At 47.9% G+C, this 16,333-nt stretch overlaps 1 protein-coding gene across 1 annotated transcript in view; it reads right to left on the reverse strand.

Moving 5' to 3' along the window:
* The window catches only part of SLC30A3 (solute carrier family 30 member 3), a 34,794-nt gene extending 21,664 nt beyond the window's left edge, over positions 1-13,130 (reverse strand). The window contains exon 1 of the mRNA XM_048482771.1: positions 12,937-13,130. Coding sequence (XP_048338728.1) covers positions 12,937-13,034 — 98 coding nt within the window. The 5' untranslated portion in view covers positions 13,035-13,130. The remainder of the gene's footprint in view (positions 1-12,936) is intronic.
* Positions 13,131-16,333: the final 3,203 nt, after the last annotated feature.

Consider the following 16,333-nt stretch of genomic DNA (forward strand, 5'->3'; position numbering starts at 1 on the left):
GGTTCATCAAATATTACTAAATACAGTTGGTAACCAAGAAAAAAATTGTTTAGATGGACCATCTAAAAACAGTATAACAAGTCAGTGGGCATCTGGAAAGCAGACTATAGGTATGGGTGGGAAAGAAACAATTGCAAGGTTTGATAGGACCTGTATGCTATGACTGTGTATATTTGGATGGAGTGAAATGCTGCTGTTTAATAGATACAGGTTCACAAGTGACATGCATTTGTAGAGACATTTTATAAAAAGCCCATTTATCTCATCGTGAACTGCAGCCTATTAGGGATCTATTGGAAATAGAAGGAGCAGGAGGTCAGACAGTGCCCTATTTGGGATTTATATTTCTAGAATTGCACATTCCAATTAATACTGAAGGTATAGAAGAGAAATATGAAATTTTAGCTCTAGTGTGCCCAGACCAAGCATGAATCAACAAGTTTCAGCCATTATTGGTACTAATGTGTTAAGATGTGTGACTTATGCCAATATTGATTCAGATGGGATCAGTTTGCAGCTAAGCGAGACTTGCCATATCGTTGGAAAGAAGCTTGCAGCTATTATTTAGAGAGTCAAAGGAAGAAGGGTGAAGTGGAAGAGGGAAGTGAAGTATGGCTGCAGGGTGGAAGGCCTGTACATGTCCCAGCAGGAAGAGCATGCACAGTGACAGGTGTGTTGCAAACTTCACCACAGAAAATAGGAACAACAGTCCTTTTAGAAGACCCAGAAGTGACAGCTGGACCAGGAGGGTTATCCATCTTTCCACAAATAGTAAAACCTATGGTATCAAATATGAGAATAGGGGTCTGTGTCAAGAATTTGACACAAAAGGATATTGTATTGAAGCCTCATACAGTAGTTGCTAAAGCTTCTGAAGTAGAATGGACAAAGAGCTCTAGCCCTGTCAGGTTTGGACCTCACAAATATAAATGGAAATGAATTCCCAGTTTTAAATTTTGAAGCTTCAGCATTAAGTCAGTCAGAACAGGAAAGAATTTCTAGCGATAGCAACAGAAACACCAAGGGTCTTTGCAATGCATGATTTAGACCTTGGGAGAGTTTCAGGTGTCACCACAAAAAATTTATTTAAGAAGTGATGTGCCCACTTTTAGAGAGAGAACTAGGCCGAGTTTCACCTACAGATTTTGAAGACCCTACGATAACATTTGAGGGAGTTGGCTACACTAGGTGTAATTGAAGAAACCAACAGTCCATATGCATCACCAATAGTATTGGTAAGGAAGAAAAAATGGGGCTCTTAGGATGGTAGTGGACTATAGGAAATTAAATAATTTAACAGAAAAGGATGCTTACCCTCTGCCAAGAATAGAAGAAATTTTGCATTACTTATGGATCATAGTGGTTCTCTGTCTTAGATTTAAAAAGTGGATATTATCAGGTGCCAATGGACCCAGCAGATTGCCAAAAGACAGCATTTACCACTCCGTTTGGTAATTGGCAGTTCAAGATGATGCCCAAGGGTTAACAAATGCCCCCTCAACCTTTCAGCTCTGAATGATGGAAAATGTGATGCAAGGCTTAAACCTTACTGAAAGCGATTGCCTTTTTTAGATGATTTGATCATATTCTCTGCAACTAAAGAAGAGCATGAAGAACGTCTCCTCAAGGTTTTGCAAAGACTTCAGACATATGGGATTAAAGTTGGCCCCTTCTAAATGTAAGAATTATTTCAATCATCAGTGAAATATTTAGGTCATATCATATCAGCCTCTGGAATAGAGCCAGACAAAAGAAAAGACAGATGCCATTACCACCTGGCCGGTGCCTACAAACCTCAGTGAACTTTGGAGATTTCTTGGGTTTTGCTGGATATTATAGGAGGTTTGTGTCAGGATATTCAATCATTGCTAAGCCATTAAATTCATTGCTAGCAGGTAGTTCTAGAGGAAGTAAAAATAAAGGAAACCAGTCTCTCAAAGACAAATGGGATGTAGGCTGTCAAGAGGCCTTTGAGACTTTAAAGTTAAAGTTGACCACAGCACCAGTATTGGGATTTGCACAGACTGGAGGTTATATATATATTGCATACGGATGCTAGTCTCACAGGATTAGGTGCAGCCCTATACCAAGTGCAAAATAACTGTCTCCGTGTCATCGTATGCCAGTAGAGGTTTAAGCCGTGAGTGAACGCCAATTATCCAGTGCACAAATTGGAGTTTTTGGCATTAAAATGGGCAGTTTGTGACAAGTTCCATGATTTTTTTGTATGGATCAGAGTTCAAGGTAATGACTGATAACAACCCATTGACTTATGTTCTAACCTCTGCCAAATTAGATGCTGCAGGGCAGAGGTGGGTGTCAGCATTATCTTTATATAATTTTGAAATAGTCTACAGATCTGGAAAAGCTAATATAGATGCTGACTCACTTTCTAGGAGACATGAAGAGCTCACTGAGGATGAGGAAGGAGATAAACAACTAGAAAGAATTTCTAAAATGCTCCTAAAGATTCAACATGATCCTAATGCACTAAAGTCATGGGATGCTGAAGTCTGTAAAGGCAGTTATCAAGTTCATAATTAATACGCCCCAAACATCCAGTAGTGCCAAGATGTAATGAAGTGGGACCACAGTTATATTGAGACCTTACCTTCCTCTGAGAACAGTATTCCAGAAGAATTTTGCAAATGAAGGATGTCATATTAAATCCCTTCTGATCAAAATGATGAGTTTCCTGACTGGAAGAAGTTGCAAAGAAGGGACAAATATATAGCTAGAATAATACACTTTTGGAGAGAAGGCATAAACCCACCTGGGATGAAGTAAGAAAAGAGGAGTATGAAACTAGACTGGTACTTGAGAGAGTGGCCCCAACTTTTTCTGTTAAATGGAGTTCTATATCGGAAGGTTCAACTTAAAAGGAGAAGATGTAGAAGCAACTTGTGATCCCTTACACTCATCGGAAGAGAGCTCTGGAAGGCATTCATGATGAAATGGGTCATTTTGGAATTGAAAGAACTTTGGAATTGGCTAGGATAGATTCTTCTGGCCTAAAATGGCACAAGCTATAGAACAGAAGTGCCTAATTGTGAGCAGCTGTGTAAAGAGGAAAGCGAGAGTAGAAAGAGCAGCTGAATTAGTTAACATAAAAACATATGCTCCTTTAGAGTTAGTCTGTATAGATTTTTTAACTCTTGAACCTGGTGTAAATGGCACCAAAAAAATATTTTAGTAGTTACTGATCATTTTACCAAATATGCACAAGCATACCCTACTCCGAGATCAGACTGCGAGAACAGTAGCTACAACTCTCTGGGAAAATTTTTTATATGCCATTATGGATTTCCTAGAAGATTCCACAGTGATCAAGGAGCAGCCTTTGAGTCGGAACTGGTTACAGAACTGAGTAAAATTGCAGGGACTAAGTCCCATACAACACCATATCACCCAAGAGGAAATCCTGTGGAGAGGTTCAATCGCATTGCCCTTTTAGACATGTTGGGCACATTAGAGGTAAATAAGAAATCTAATTGGAGAAAGTACATAAAACCATTAGTTCATGCTTATAATTGTACCAAAAACGATACTACTGGAGAATCTCCTTATTTTTTTAATGTTTGGAAGACAACCATTACTACCAATTGATTTGTGTTTTCGGATAAAATCGAGAAGGAGCAAAACAGAAGTAACTCATCAAGACTATGTAAGAGACTTAGCATGAGCCCGTTATGCATATGATTTTGGCCACTCAGGAAAGTGAAAAGCATCAGCAAGCCAACAAGAAGCGAAGATGGGATATGAAAGTCATCAAATCAACCATTTCAACAGGAGACAGAGTGCTAGTTCGTGACTTAAGCCCCCCATGAAATGCAGAAATTAACTGACCGATGGGAACCTGTTGTGCATATAGTTCTGAGACAACCTGATGAAACCCTTCCTGTATACAGAGTCCAATCAGAAGATGGCAAAGGTGTTGTTCGAACTCTGCACGGGATATGCTGAGACCATGTGGTTTTATTTCCTCCTCTGAGTACATTAGTGATTCGGACATTCCAGAGAGTCCTATTCGTTGCATGCAGAGCCAAATGCTAGCTGATGTGAACTCGGTAGTAGAAGGTTTTGCATCCACATCTAACTCTCTTTCAGACCTCAATCCCATGGCAAGGGAATTCACACCAAGCTCCCCCCCTCTGATGAGGTTACTGCAGTCCAGAAATCCTTGTAAGACAAGACAAGGGAAAGACAAGGTTGTGCTGTCAGATTCACCAAATGTGGTTCCTACCAGTACAGGATCTCTGGGGAAATTAGTAACCTACCCCTAGACATAAAGAGTTAGAACCCAGCCTACTAAGTTAGCTGATTATGTTCTGAATTTTCAGTAAGGGTTAATTGGAGTCTACATCACATCACTGTAATATATCATTGTTCAATCATTTCAAGAGTTAAATTGTAAATACTGTCGGGACGACAGAATTTTAGTGGGGGGAGAATGTAACCCCTGTGTCAGAATGGGATGACTCCAGAAAGGTGGAGTCTGAAAAGAGAAGCAGAATGCTGCAGAACTCATGAGGTTGGAGGAAGCAAGGCTACCAGGCTGGGACAAGTGATTTTATTAAGCCCTTAACACCTTGTTTAAGGTAACGGCAATGTTGTGGGGAACTAGTGGGAAGGGAGTTTATTTTTTTTGCTATATTTTAAATGTTAGAATTTATTGTTTCAGGGTTTTTGTGTATGTAAATGGTGAGAGTTTTCTGGGAACCTTCATCATCTTGAATCTCGTTCACCAAGCCTCTGAAGTCTTCAAACCAACCACCAGCAAAGAAGAATTGGACTTGGCAATATCAGTAGACTGTAAATATAAGGACTTGAAATGCAAACCTGAACAGGACCTTAAATTGTAAATGTTAAATGTTGATGTTTAATGTTATTTGTAAAGAGAAGTAAACTGTTTTGTTTAAATTTGGTTCTTTGCAACTCCTTCCAAGTACTGCCCCACAGAACCCACAAGCTGAGGTTACACAAGCACTAATCAGGGCCAACCCTGCATTGCTTCTGAGCTCTGATGAGATCAGGTTATCCTTGGCCACCCAGGTCGGGGCACCCCCTTCTTAGATGTGGTAGAAAGACCTGCCACCTGGGAATGGGAAGGGAGAGGGTGCCACCATCTTGGACTGCAGATTGACAGTCTTTCTCATTTTGCCAGGCAGTTCTTTTTCGTGGTGTAGTATTTATCCCCAAGATCAACTGCAGCTCTGAAGTTTTCTTAATTTGTTGAAATAAGCTTTCGAGATGTGAATGGCATCAAACTGTGGGCCAAAGGGAGCGTTGTAACAGTAGGAGTGTGGCTAATGGGTGTCTTGATGAATCTGAGTTTTATTTTATTTTAGCTTGTTTATAACTTTGAAGTTTGCAGGGTGCTGTTATCAGGAGGAAAGTGACACATAATATATTTTAAATGAGTACTCAGAGGCACAGAAGGCCAAATGAAATCCCTCTTTCTTCATCATGGAACAATTAAATATTGCACAACTGGCTGATTGTATTGGAACCGCCCTCCCTCCACAACATACAACCTAAACCAATGATAGGCCGTTGCAGAATCAATACATTTCAAGCCTCAAAGCAAGAAGATGGAGCCATTTAGGTGCCAAAATTCATTAGCTTCTCAAGAAGTCATCTGAAGAATTCTAATCAGCATGGTGTAGTGGGTAAAATCGGTGGTTGAAAACTCTATTCTGGAGGACTGGGTTTGATTCCCCACTCCTCCACCATAGGTTCTAATCTGGTGATGAACTGCTTTTGTTTCCTTATCACTCTCTCAGCCCCATCTATCTCACAAGGTGTCTGTTGTGGGGAGGGGAAGACTATTATAAGCTGCTTTGTGCCTCCTTGTCACTCACTGGAAATGGTTCTTACAGACTGCATGAAGGCCTAAAAAAAACCTTGTGCAAGTCTTTATCCTTCCTATGGCGATATGAGGGATCCATTTTCAGTGATGGAAACATATTTGGAGGGGGAATAATGTAACACCTCCCTTACTTCCACACAAATGCCAATCCCTATCATTATTCCGCTTCCAAAATTGCTTTTGTTGCTCAGTTACCGATTTTGGGATCTGAAGACGTATCTCTAGTGTCACCTGTGATTTGAATCTGAAGAAACAGTATCCAGTGGGCAGGCATTAATCCGGCTTGGGTCCAACATGTATATTTGTATACAACTGAAATTGGCCAACATTTCACATGATGGTACTCAAAACACATTTTACAGTTAAAATATGAATCATTGCCTTAAAACTCTTCTCGATCATTATTTTACATACCAGAAGTAGCTTGCCTTCCTGAGCTTTTGTGAGGGTAGTGGGGGTAGGAATTGCAAAAAAATAAACATAGAGAAGTAGCCAATCAAAAAGGAAAGAGCCCTTTCTCAGACTATCCTAGCTTACTGCCTCTCAGCTTCCCTGGGGGTGGGTGGAAGTCACAGCTTTATCACAGTTCTTTCTCTGTGGAGGAGTTGCCACAGAACTGGGGATATCCTGGGGTGAGATCTTGGGCCCTGCCTCCTTCCCAGCTCTTCTCCTTTTTCCTTGTTGAAGCCTCAGTTATTTCACGCCTCGGTGCGTCCCAAATGGCTCCATTTATTACACAGACTGCAGAGCAGTGTGTCACATGCCCCCCCCTTCCACCTCCACTCACGGCTGCTCCCTCCGATCCTTGTGCCAGCAAAATCCACCCCTGCTTTTGCACACCCGCCCTAACTCAGCATCCACCCCCTCACCCAAATGTCTGACAGCAGAGGAGACCCATCTATTACAGAGATTGCCAATTTGTGCTAGCCTAGGCTAGAACTGAACACCTCTGAATTCCCATATATCTGTGGCAACGGGGATATATAGCCCAGAAGATGCCTGCAAAGCAGCTTCAGTGAGAAAAATTAATCCCAGCCAGTTTTGTGTTTGTTTTTTTGTAGTTCAGAGAAGGGACGGCTCCCTTCACTGCTGGGAGCAAAGAGACTGAGCCTCAGGATAGGCCCAGACAGGACCTGCAGGTGACAGGTAGACAGGGACTGTGGCTCAGTGTTAGAGCATCTGTTTTGCATGCAGAAGATCCATGGTTCAATTCCCAAGGCTCTCAGGTGATAGGTCTTAAGGAAGATCTTTGTTTGGCTAAGAACCTGGAGGAGACCTCGCTGAAGGAGAGGAACTAAGTGAATCAGTGGGGTTCTTTTTAATTTAGTCAACTTAACAGTGTTCACACTTAAAGAAGGCAGAGAAGATGAGGAACTTCTGCCTTGCCTTTTAGGCCTCCCAGTTTGTGTGTGTGTAACAGACCTTAGTGGTTGAGAAAAGGCTACACAATTCTAGCAAGATACATTGCTCTTCATTTCTGAAGCAGACACTCTGGCCCCCTTTCAGGCTGCCCTTATAATCTAGTATTTTAGAAGTCATTGCTACAATTTTTTGTGTCTTTTCAGACACAACTATTTTAGGTTTCTAGCTGCTAACAGGTTTTTTAAAAAACCTTTTCAGACAAAGCTGCTTGTGTCCCATTGGCATTCTGAGGCTCAGCCATTTCCATTCTTTTTCGTCCTTTTTGTGGCAAAGAATATGTTGCAGGAAAAAGCAGGGAGAAATGGTGCCAGAGTGCTTTAGAGGTGGCTCACAGATGGACCAAAATGAGCAAAAAGAAACACCTGTCTCTGCAAATCTTTACTCAGAAACAGGCCAACAGTAGAAAATATCCGGTTTAAAATGGTAATCTGAAAGGGGACTCCATCATCTTTGCATTGCAGGGGGTTGGGACTTGATGGACCTTGGGGTTTCTTCCAACTCTATGGCTGGTTCTGCATGGGCCAAAAACAGCGGTGTGAAAATGGTGTAAAAGGGTTTAAAACAGTGTAAAAGGGTTTATACTGTTTTCACACCGCTGTTTTTGGCCAATGCGGAACCAGCCTATGATTCTTCAGGTGAGACTGGATGTTAGGAGGACTCAGCTGTATGCCTTGTTGTTTATAGTCTTTCTTGGGTTCACCATCACAACAGCACCTTGAGCACCAGGAGGTCTCTTGGCTTCTGGTTTTACAGGTGGGGTCTGAGGCTGGGGGAAAGTGATGTGCTCAAGGCTGCACAAGGTGGCAGTAGCAAGGGGAGGTCTTAAACTTTCAAGTAGTTTTGCGGGGGGAGGGATGAGACAAAGGGGAGAACAGAAGGAGGCAGGATAGAACTGTATATTATTATGAATGGTGAGCCACAGGTGTCAAACTCGCGCCCCTCCAGGTGTTATGGACTATAGTTCCCATCATCCCCTGCCTGCATGATGCTGGCAAGGGATGATGGGAACTGTAGTCCATAACATCTGGAGGGCTGCAAGTTTGACACCTATCTCTGACCTAATGGAAGGCAGCTCCATGCATTAAGCATGCTCAGGAGCAACTCCCTCAAAAAGGTATACCCTCACCTAAATCATTATTCCCTCAGGGACCTCTCCATCCTAGCCAACATTTGTATTGGGTGTTGTTGTGGGTTTCCCGGGCTTTGTGGCTGAGGTCTGGTAGTTTTTGCTCCTAATGTTTTGCCTGCAGCCACGGCTAGCATCTTCAGAGTCATATCACGGAAAATTGTATTTCTCTGCAGCAAAGCGTGAAGTGACTGAGCGGTGGGGTGTATGTTTTGTCCTCGTTAGAGATGGGGGCGAGGTGTATTTGCATGTGCCCAGATGGAGTTCATTTGCAATTGCGATCGCATTAGCATGTGTCTGGGTGGAGTTTATTTTTTTTCATGTTTTTATGTTTTGCATGTACTTTAACAGTGTTGTGTGCATTTTAACTGTGTTTAACCCTTTAAAAACTTGCTTTAATTGTGTATTTTAATTATGTGTTTTGCATGTGCTTTAACTGCGTTGTGTGCATTTTAACTCTGTTTTTAACTTTTAAAAAACCTGCTTTAATTATGTATTTTGGGGAGGGGTATTGACTTTAATGATTTTATAATGACTGTTTTACAAGGTTAGCTCTCGTGGTGGCTTTTTTTTCAAGGCAGAAAGGCAGGATACAAGGCTTAGCACAAGCAGGAGCCTTTGTGGTACTTTAATGACTTTGGTGGTATAGGCTTTTTTGCAGTGTAAAAGTCTAAATAGCCTAGATCAGCCTGAGCTGTGCTATCAGTCACAGACCAGGAAAGAGATTTGGACATCTTAGTTGATAGTTCCATGGGAATGTCAACTCAATGCATGGCAGCTGTGAAAAAGGCAAACTCTATGCTGGGGATAATTAGGAAAGGAATTGATAATAAAACTGCAAGGATTGTCATGCCCTTATATAAAGCCGTGGGGCGACCACACTTGGAGTACTGGGTTCAGTTCTGGTCGCCGCATCTCAAAAAGAATATTGAGGAGATAGAAAAAGTGCAGAGAAGGGCAATGAGGATGATTGAGGGATTGGAGCACCTTCCTTATGAGGAAAGGCTGCAGCGTTTGGGACTCTTTAGTTTGGAGAGGTTAGAGGGGGGATATTATTGAAGTCTATAAAATTATGCATGGGGTAGAAAATGTTGACAGAGAAATTTTTCTCTCTTTCTCACAATACTAGAACCAGGGGGCATTCATTGAAAATGCTGGGGGGAGGAATAAGGACTAATAAAAGGAAACATTTTTTCACGCAACACGTGATTGGTGTTTGGAATATGCTGCCACAGGAGGTGGTGATGGCCACTAACCTGGATAGCTTTAAAAAGGGCTTGGACAGATTTATGGAGGAGAAGTCGATGTATGGCTACCAATCTTGATCCTCCTTGATCTGAGATTACAAATGCCTTAGCAGACCAGGTGCTCAGGAGCAACAGCCGCAGAAGGCCATTGCTTTCACATCCTGCATGTGAGATGCCAAAGGCACCTGGTGGGCCACTGCGAGTAGCAGAGAGCTGAACTAGATGGACTGTGGTCTGATCCAGCTGGCTTGTTCTTATGTTCTTAAATCTTGGAAGCTAAGCGGGGTTGGCCATAGTTAGTACAGGTAATCACCAAGATAGACCACAGCCTGTTAGCAGAGGAAGGCAACCCATCCATTTCTGCTCATCTCTTGCCTTGAACAAACCCATAAGGTGCAACTTCTAGGGGTTGCCATAAGTTACCCATAGACCTGATGGCAGTAAGTTATTATTATATGGTGGTTGTGGGTTTTTGGGACTGTGTGACTGAGTTCTGATAGTTTTTGCTATGAAATGTTAGGAGTAAAAACCCAGAAAACCCACAACAGCCAATTGATTCTAACCATGACAGTCTTCAACATTATTATTATATGGCCGGAAGAGAGGCAGCTAACTTACAGAGCACAGCTCCTGCTCTTAATCATTGTGTTACATCACATATGGTAATCTACTGGGTTTCAAAGGCTGCAGAATGCAAAAACAGGCCTTAACTTTTCCATGTAAAACTCAGACATATTCCCAAAAGCACAGCGACCAGTTACAACGCCTACTGGGGACTGACAGCATTTAACATTTACGGAACAATGCCACACTCCACACTTCTTGCATGCGAGGGTCTTTTAACTCTGCTGTTTGCATGTTCTCCTCTATAACTATGTGGGCACTTGTAGGTGAAAGGGGGTTCCCCTGATCCATTCCATACATTGGATGAAGTGGATCTCAGCCTGCAAAAGCCAGAAGCACAAGTCAATTGGATACCTCGAAGAAGAAGGAGGAGGAGTTTAGATTTATATCCCCCTTTCTCTCCTGTAGGAGACTCAAAGGGGCTGACAATCTCCTTGCCCTTCCCCCCTCACAACAAACACCCTGTGAGGTAGGTGGGGCCGAGAGAGCTCCGAGAGCTGTGACTAGCCCAAGGTCACCCAGCTGGCATGTGTGGGAGTGTACAGGCTAATCTGAATTCCCCAGATAAGCCTCCACAGCTCAGGCGGCAGATAAGGGAATCAAACCCGGTTCCTCCAGATTAGAATGCACCTGCTCTTAACCACTATGCCACTGCTGCTCCTAAGGCTGGCCATGCAGAGCTGGGAGAGAAACCAGGCCCAGCTCCCCCCCTCCCCAATACCTTTTATTAGGACCAAGTATGCAGCCCCAAGCAAGCTTGATCTTGTGGGAATCTCAGAAGCGAAGCTAGTATTTGGACCAGGGACACCAGAGTTGTGGTGCAGAGGCAGGCAATGGCAAACCATCTCTTGCTGGAAAACCCTGAGGGGTCACAACAAGTCACAAGGACAAATTCCGTGTCCGCTTTTTCTCCCCCTACAGGTTCTATCAAAGTGACACAAAACCTCCTGCAATATCTGGAGTTCACAGGAAACTCTTCATCAATCTGGAGGAAGCAAAATTCTAAAAAGACAGGTGGGTGGGGCTGAAAGCTGATGTTGCAGACCGGGACCTTCATGTTTATCTCCCCCCACCCTGCCCCGCCCCCTGACTCTTGTGACCTTCAGGGCTTATCTCTTCAAGCAGGTGCCTGGGCGAGAGGAAGGATTGATGGGGCTTGGAGGGGGAACTGAGGGCCTGGACCTTCAGCCCCCCAATGGCCAGAGTGAAAGAGGCAGAAGGGAAGTGAGGGGTGACACTTGCCAAGAGCACATTTCCCCAGCCCACACCCAACCTGTCCCTGCTGGCACCCAGCAGAGCTCCTTAAGCGGATGGGTGCAAACAAAGCACCTCCTGATATGTGTGTGTGGGGGGTGGGGGAGTTGGCTTGCAGAGGGAGCGAAGGCGAAGAATTGGCGGCTGGAAGGGGCCCAGGCAGATCCCCACCCACCGATGCGTCCCAGGCCCGCGGCGTTTCGAGGATTCCCTGCAGGGTGGGCACCCCGTCAGTCTTCGGAGTGGCTGGACTCCCCCCAAGGAAACCTTGGGTGGCGCTCCGTCCTCCTCACACGTGGCTGCGGGCGTGGGGCTTGCTGGTGGGGGGGTTATGTAACTCCGGGGCGTCGCACACCCAGGGACACCCACTCCCACGTGCTAGCGCGGAGGGCTTGGCCGGCCACTGCGGGCGCCTTTTGGTGCAGTGGCCACGGAGCGCTGGGGCCCCCTTCCCGCCCACGTCACTGCAGCAGCCGTAAGGAAAGGCCCGTCGGGGTCCCCCCGCCCAGCCAGACGACCCACCCCCCGCCAGCAGCCCTCATCCCGCACTGAGTAAGAGGCCGCCCTCCGCCCTACAAGTGTGGGGTGGGTAGAGGCCGAGAGCCTGGAGCCTGGCTCAGCGAAGAGCCCCCGAACCCGGAGTGCGGCGGCTCTAAGGCCACTTTGCTGGGGTAAGCCCCATGGAACGCAAGCGGACTTCCTTCTGAGTAACTTGCCTCGGCTGGCTGCCTTCCCCCCCCCCCCCCTTCGCCTCTTTTACGCACGGGCAAGCTTAAAAGCGGAGGAACCGGGGAGGGGGAGAAAAGGGCAGCACGTGAGAAAGGCAGCCCCACCGCGAGCACGAGTGGACGCCACTCCCTGGCCGCCCCATCGAGGGAGTCCCAGCCACGGCTTCAGCCAGCCAGCTCCCCCCTCCTCCTTTACGCTCCACCCCCTCCCATCGCTGAGGAATGTCCTCCGCCGTCGGCTTTAAGGAAAGCTGGGCCGGGGACCCCCGCAACCCGCGACCCCCGACCCCCAGGCACCGGAGGAGAGGGGCTGCCAGCGGAGCGTTGAAAAGGGGGAGGCAAGCAGGCAGGCAGACTTGGCTGGAGGCAAAGCAGGGAGCCAGGCGCGGTGGAGCAAGGGAAGGCTGCTCGAGCCGTCGAAGATGCGCCGGGCTGGACGGCGGCTCCGCGGGAAGAGGGGGGCGCGTCGGGGGAAGAGGAGGGCCGGGGGATCGTTGTCCGGCTGGTCCCAAGTAGGAGCCTCCCACAGCCGGGAGAGGGGGCTTCCAAGAGGCTCCGTGGGGCGCGATCCGGCCTTCTGGCAGCCCATGGGGAAGGGGCTTGCGGGGCCAGCGATGGGAAGGGAGAGGGCGAGCAGGGCGGCACAGGGGCTGCATGGCCCCTTACCTCTTGAGGCGAAGGCTGCCGGCGCCGGCCGGGTCGCGGCTGCTCACCAGACGGGCGCTCTCCGAGGCGTCCTGTCGGCCCAGGCTGGGGGGCTCCATGGCTGGCGGCGGGGGCTCAGCGGCGGGCACGCTGCCTTCTGTCCATGGGCACCTGCGGCCGCGGCGGGTCCCTGCTGGCGCTCCGGCTGCGGCGGCGCCGTCCAGTGGGTCCGGGTGGAGGCAGACACAGGTGGGCGCGGGGCGGGGGGAGCCGTTCAGGCCCCGCCCCTGGGTTAAGGCTCCACCCCTGCAGGCAACCGGGGGCCGCCCCCCGCCTGCCCTGCTCTGGCACGGCTCAGTGCCAGCAGCGATCGCGGCTCCGGAGAGCCGAAGACCCCCAACGAGGCGCTCGATGCCCGACTGTGCCAGGCAAGGCGGGCTTGAAGAGAACCCCGAGGGCTGCCGACCCACCGCAATGGCTGCGCTCCCTCGTCTCAAAGCGGAGGAGCCTCCTGGACGCGGGTTTTCACTGCCAGCCGGGTGCAAGAAGAGACACAGATCGGGGGTGGCGGCGGCGGCGGCGGGGTGGGGGTGGGGGCTCTGGAGAAACCTCGCAAGACTCTCAGGGGAACTGGCGCCGCACAGCAACGAAATCCGGATCGGTTTGGGGCTGTGTTGCTGGCGAGGGCTCCTCCACGGTTGACAAAGGTAATGACCGGGGCCGGTTCTTTCGTTCGTGTCGGGGGGAGCCCCCCGCCCCAGCGGTGGAGGAAGACCCGAATGGGAGGCGGGGAGAGACAGCGGACCCAGCCCCAAAAAAACCCGGGGGGGGGGAGGAGAATGAGGGAGGGGAGAGGAAAGTCAACCTTAAATGTCTAGAATGGCGCTGAAAATGCGCACCAAGAGAGGAGGATCCCATTCTTTGTAGGGGGGGGGGCTGTCCTCTTATTAGGAAGATATCCTGATGGGGTGGAGGGATACCCCCAGGCTTCCAGGCATCGTCCTTTGGGCCCTTCCTCAGTGCCGCTCGGACATCCAGGAGTCCGTCTCCCAGAGGTCGCAGGGACCGGGTGGCTGCCTTTGCGATTTGGTCCAGTGGTCTTCTTGGTAAGAGGGGAACTGGGCTGGGGAGGCACGCAAGGACCTGCACATTTTTATTTCCTCGACTTATGTTCCATGATGGAACGATTTCCTGCGAAAGGACGATGAACCCCGCGGAGGGTCCCCTCTGCCCTCTTGCCACCCTCAAGAAAACGTTTTCGCAACACTCGGATTTATTTCTTTTTCCTGTCTCGTAATTTGAATCCGCTTCCTCAAAGGGCGAAAGCCTCCCGCACCCCCTGGCGTTTGTGTCATTGCGGGGAAACGTGTCCCATGTTGCGTTGGAGAGAGAAGCAGAAAGGGCGCGAAGCTGTCTGCCTTGACTCCCGAGTAGCTCATGAATGGACCGTCAAACATGCGAAGATGATAAATTCCCTTTTCCCAGATGGGGAAAGAGAAGGAGGCGGGAATGCCTTATCGCAGGAGGGAAACGGTGCGGATGGGAGGAACCTGGGCTAGAAATGGGGGGGGGGGTAATTTCCCTGCCCTCCCCCTCCAAAGGGAATACCTGCCAGTTAAACGCTCGCAATAATCCCTGTTGGCTGGAGAAAACCTCAAATGGACCGCAGAAACCTCGGAAACAATCGGAACCAAACTGGGCGAGCGGGCAATAAAAGGGGCAAATTAGAATCAATCGAAGTGAAGCAATGTATTTTGGAGCAAAATATACTGATTTTCCATGTCTGTCTGTGCCTCCATCAGTAGTCAGTCACGGGCCGTGATTGACTGGGGTGGGGGTGGGGGCAGAAGGGTGAAAATCTCGATTTGGAGAAAATCTGGAACAGCGCAAAAAAAAAAGGCAAGTGATTGTCGAGGAATCACTAGTGTTGTGGGTTTTCCGGGTTGTGTAGCCGTGTTCCAGTAGCATTTTCTCCTGGCGTTTCACCTGCAGCTGTGGCATCTTCAGATCTACAACCCGGAAAACCCACAAAAGGCAAGATCTATGCAAAGGATTATTTGCAAAAGGACCGAAACCCCAAACAGCCGTTGTCAGAATGTCCTGCTATAAATCAGCTATGCAGCCACGTTTGGACGAATGGGGTGTGTGTGTGAAATGCTGGAGGACCAGACTTGACGTTGCTCCTGGATTTCTGGTTAGTTTCCCTTTCCGCAAGAATGTGAGCGTGTTGGAGGACGGGGGGACGGAAGAGGGTGTAGAAAAGGGCAGCCCAAATGAGCGTGTGTGAATTCTGCCGGCGAGATCGAGGACTTCAGTTGAAAGGCTGTAAAACTGCCTGGCACCGACCTTCCCACCCCTCTCGGGGGCATCCAATGAAACAGGCAGCCAGGATGGACGACGGCAGGGATTTATTCACACAATGTAGAAATTAAATTATGGGGTTCACGACGATCACGGCGGCCGCGGCCCCTGGAGAAGGGTTAGACATTATCCGAAGGGGAAAAGACCCTCCCGCGGCTACTAGCCCCGAGAACTGACAGGTTCACGGTTCACTGTGTGCATTCCCTTGTTGGGGCGGCATCCTGTAATCCAGGTTTTGCATTGCTTGTGAGATAACAAATGTTGTCCTGTTTTCATCGCATTGCTTCCTAGCCGAGTAATACCACGGCATTGTGTTACTGAATGTGTGCCTCACACAGTTCCTATTGCATTGTTTTTAAATGCTGCCATCTGTCTTGAATCTGAAAGAGAGACGATCTATAAATAAACAACTACCGCTAACTGATCAATGGAGCCTCCGTAGTCAGACGCAGTGTGCCGCTGAATACCAGTCGCTGAGCCACAAGCCTTCATGCTTGCTTAGCAATTCCTCGAAAGCATCTGCCTGATCACTGTGGGGGACACGGAGTCCGATGGGCCTTTGGTCTAATCCTGCAAAATTGAATTTAGATTCCGAGGCGGGAAAAGGCTGTGTTGCATCCTGGCGCAAACGGCCAGGGCTGCTTCTGGGAACAGGAGATCCGGTGCAGAACCGAACCGTTTGCGGAAGGGTGCAAAGAACGACCAAAAGAGAATCAGACCTGTCAGCGCCAGTAAGAAGGGAGCCTCGCGCAGCCTGGCCGTTGACTGGAGAGGCCCGCGCTGAAATTTTAATAAAATAACATAATGAATGAATGAATGAATGAATGAATGAATGAATGAATGAATGAATGAATGAATGAATGAATGAATGAATGAATGAATGAATGAATGCAGGGCCGCATTCCTCGCTGGACCGGGCTGCCCTGCTTCCAGGTGTATGGAGAAACGTGGATAACCCAAAAACATTCCTAGAATCCTTTTGCCACTCCGAACATCTGCATATTTAAAGCGCTTAAGGTACGGCCGCCGGAAATAAGAACCACTGGACATGGCGGGG

The sequence above is a fragment of the Sphaerodactylus townsendi genome, linkage group LG01, assembly GCF_021028975.2.
Source record: "Sphaerodactylus townsendi isolate TG3544 linkage group LG01, MPM_Stown_v2.3, whole genome shotgun sequence".
Lineage (NCBI taxonomy): Eukaryota > Metazoa > Chordata > Lepidosauria > Squamata > Sphaerodactylidae > Sphaerodactylus > Sphaerodactylus townsendi.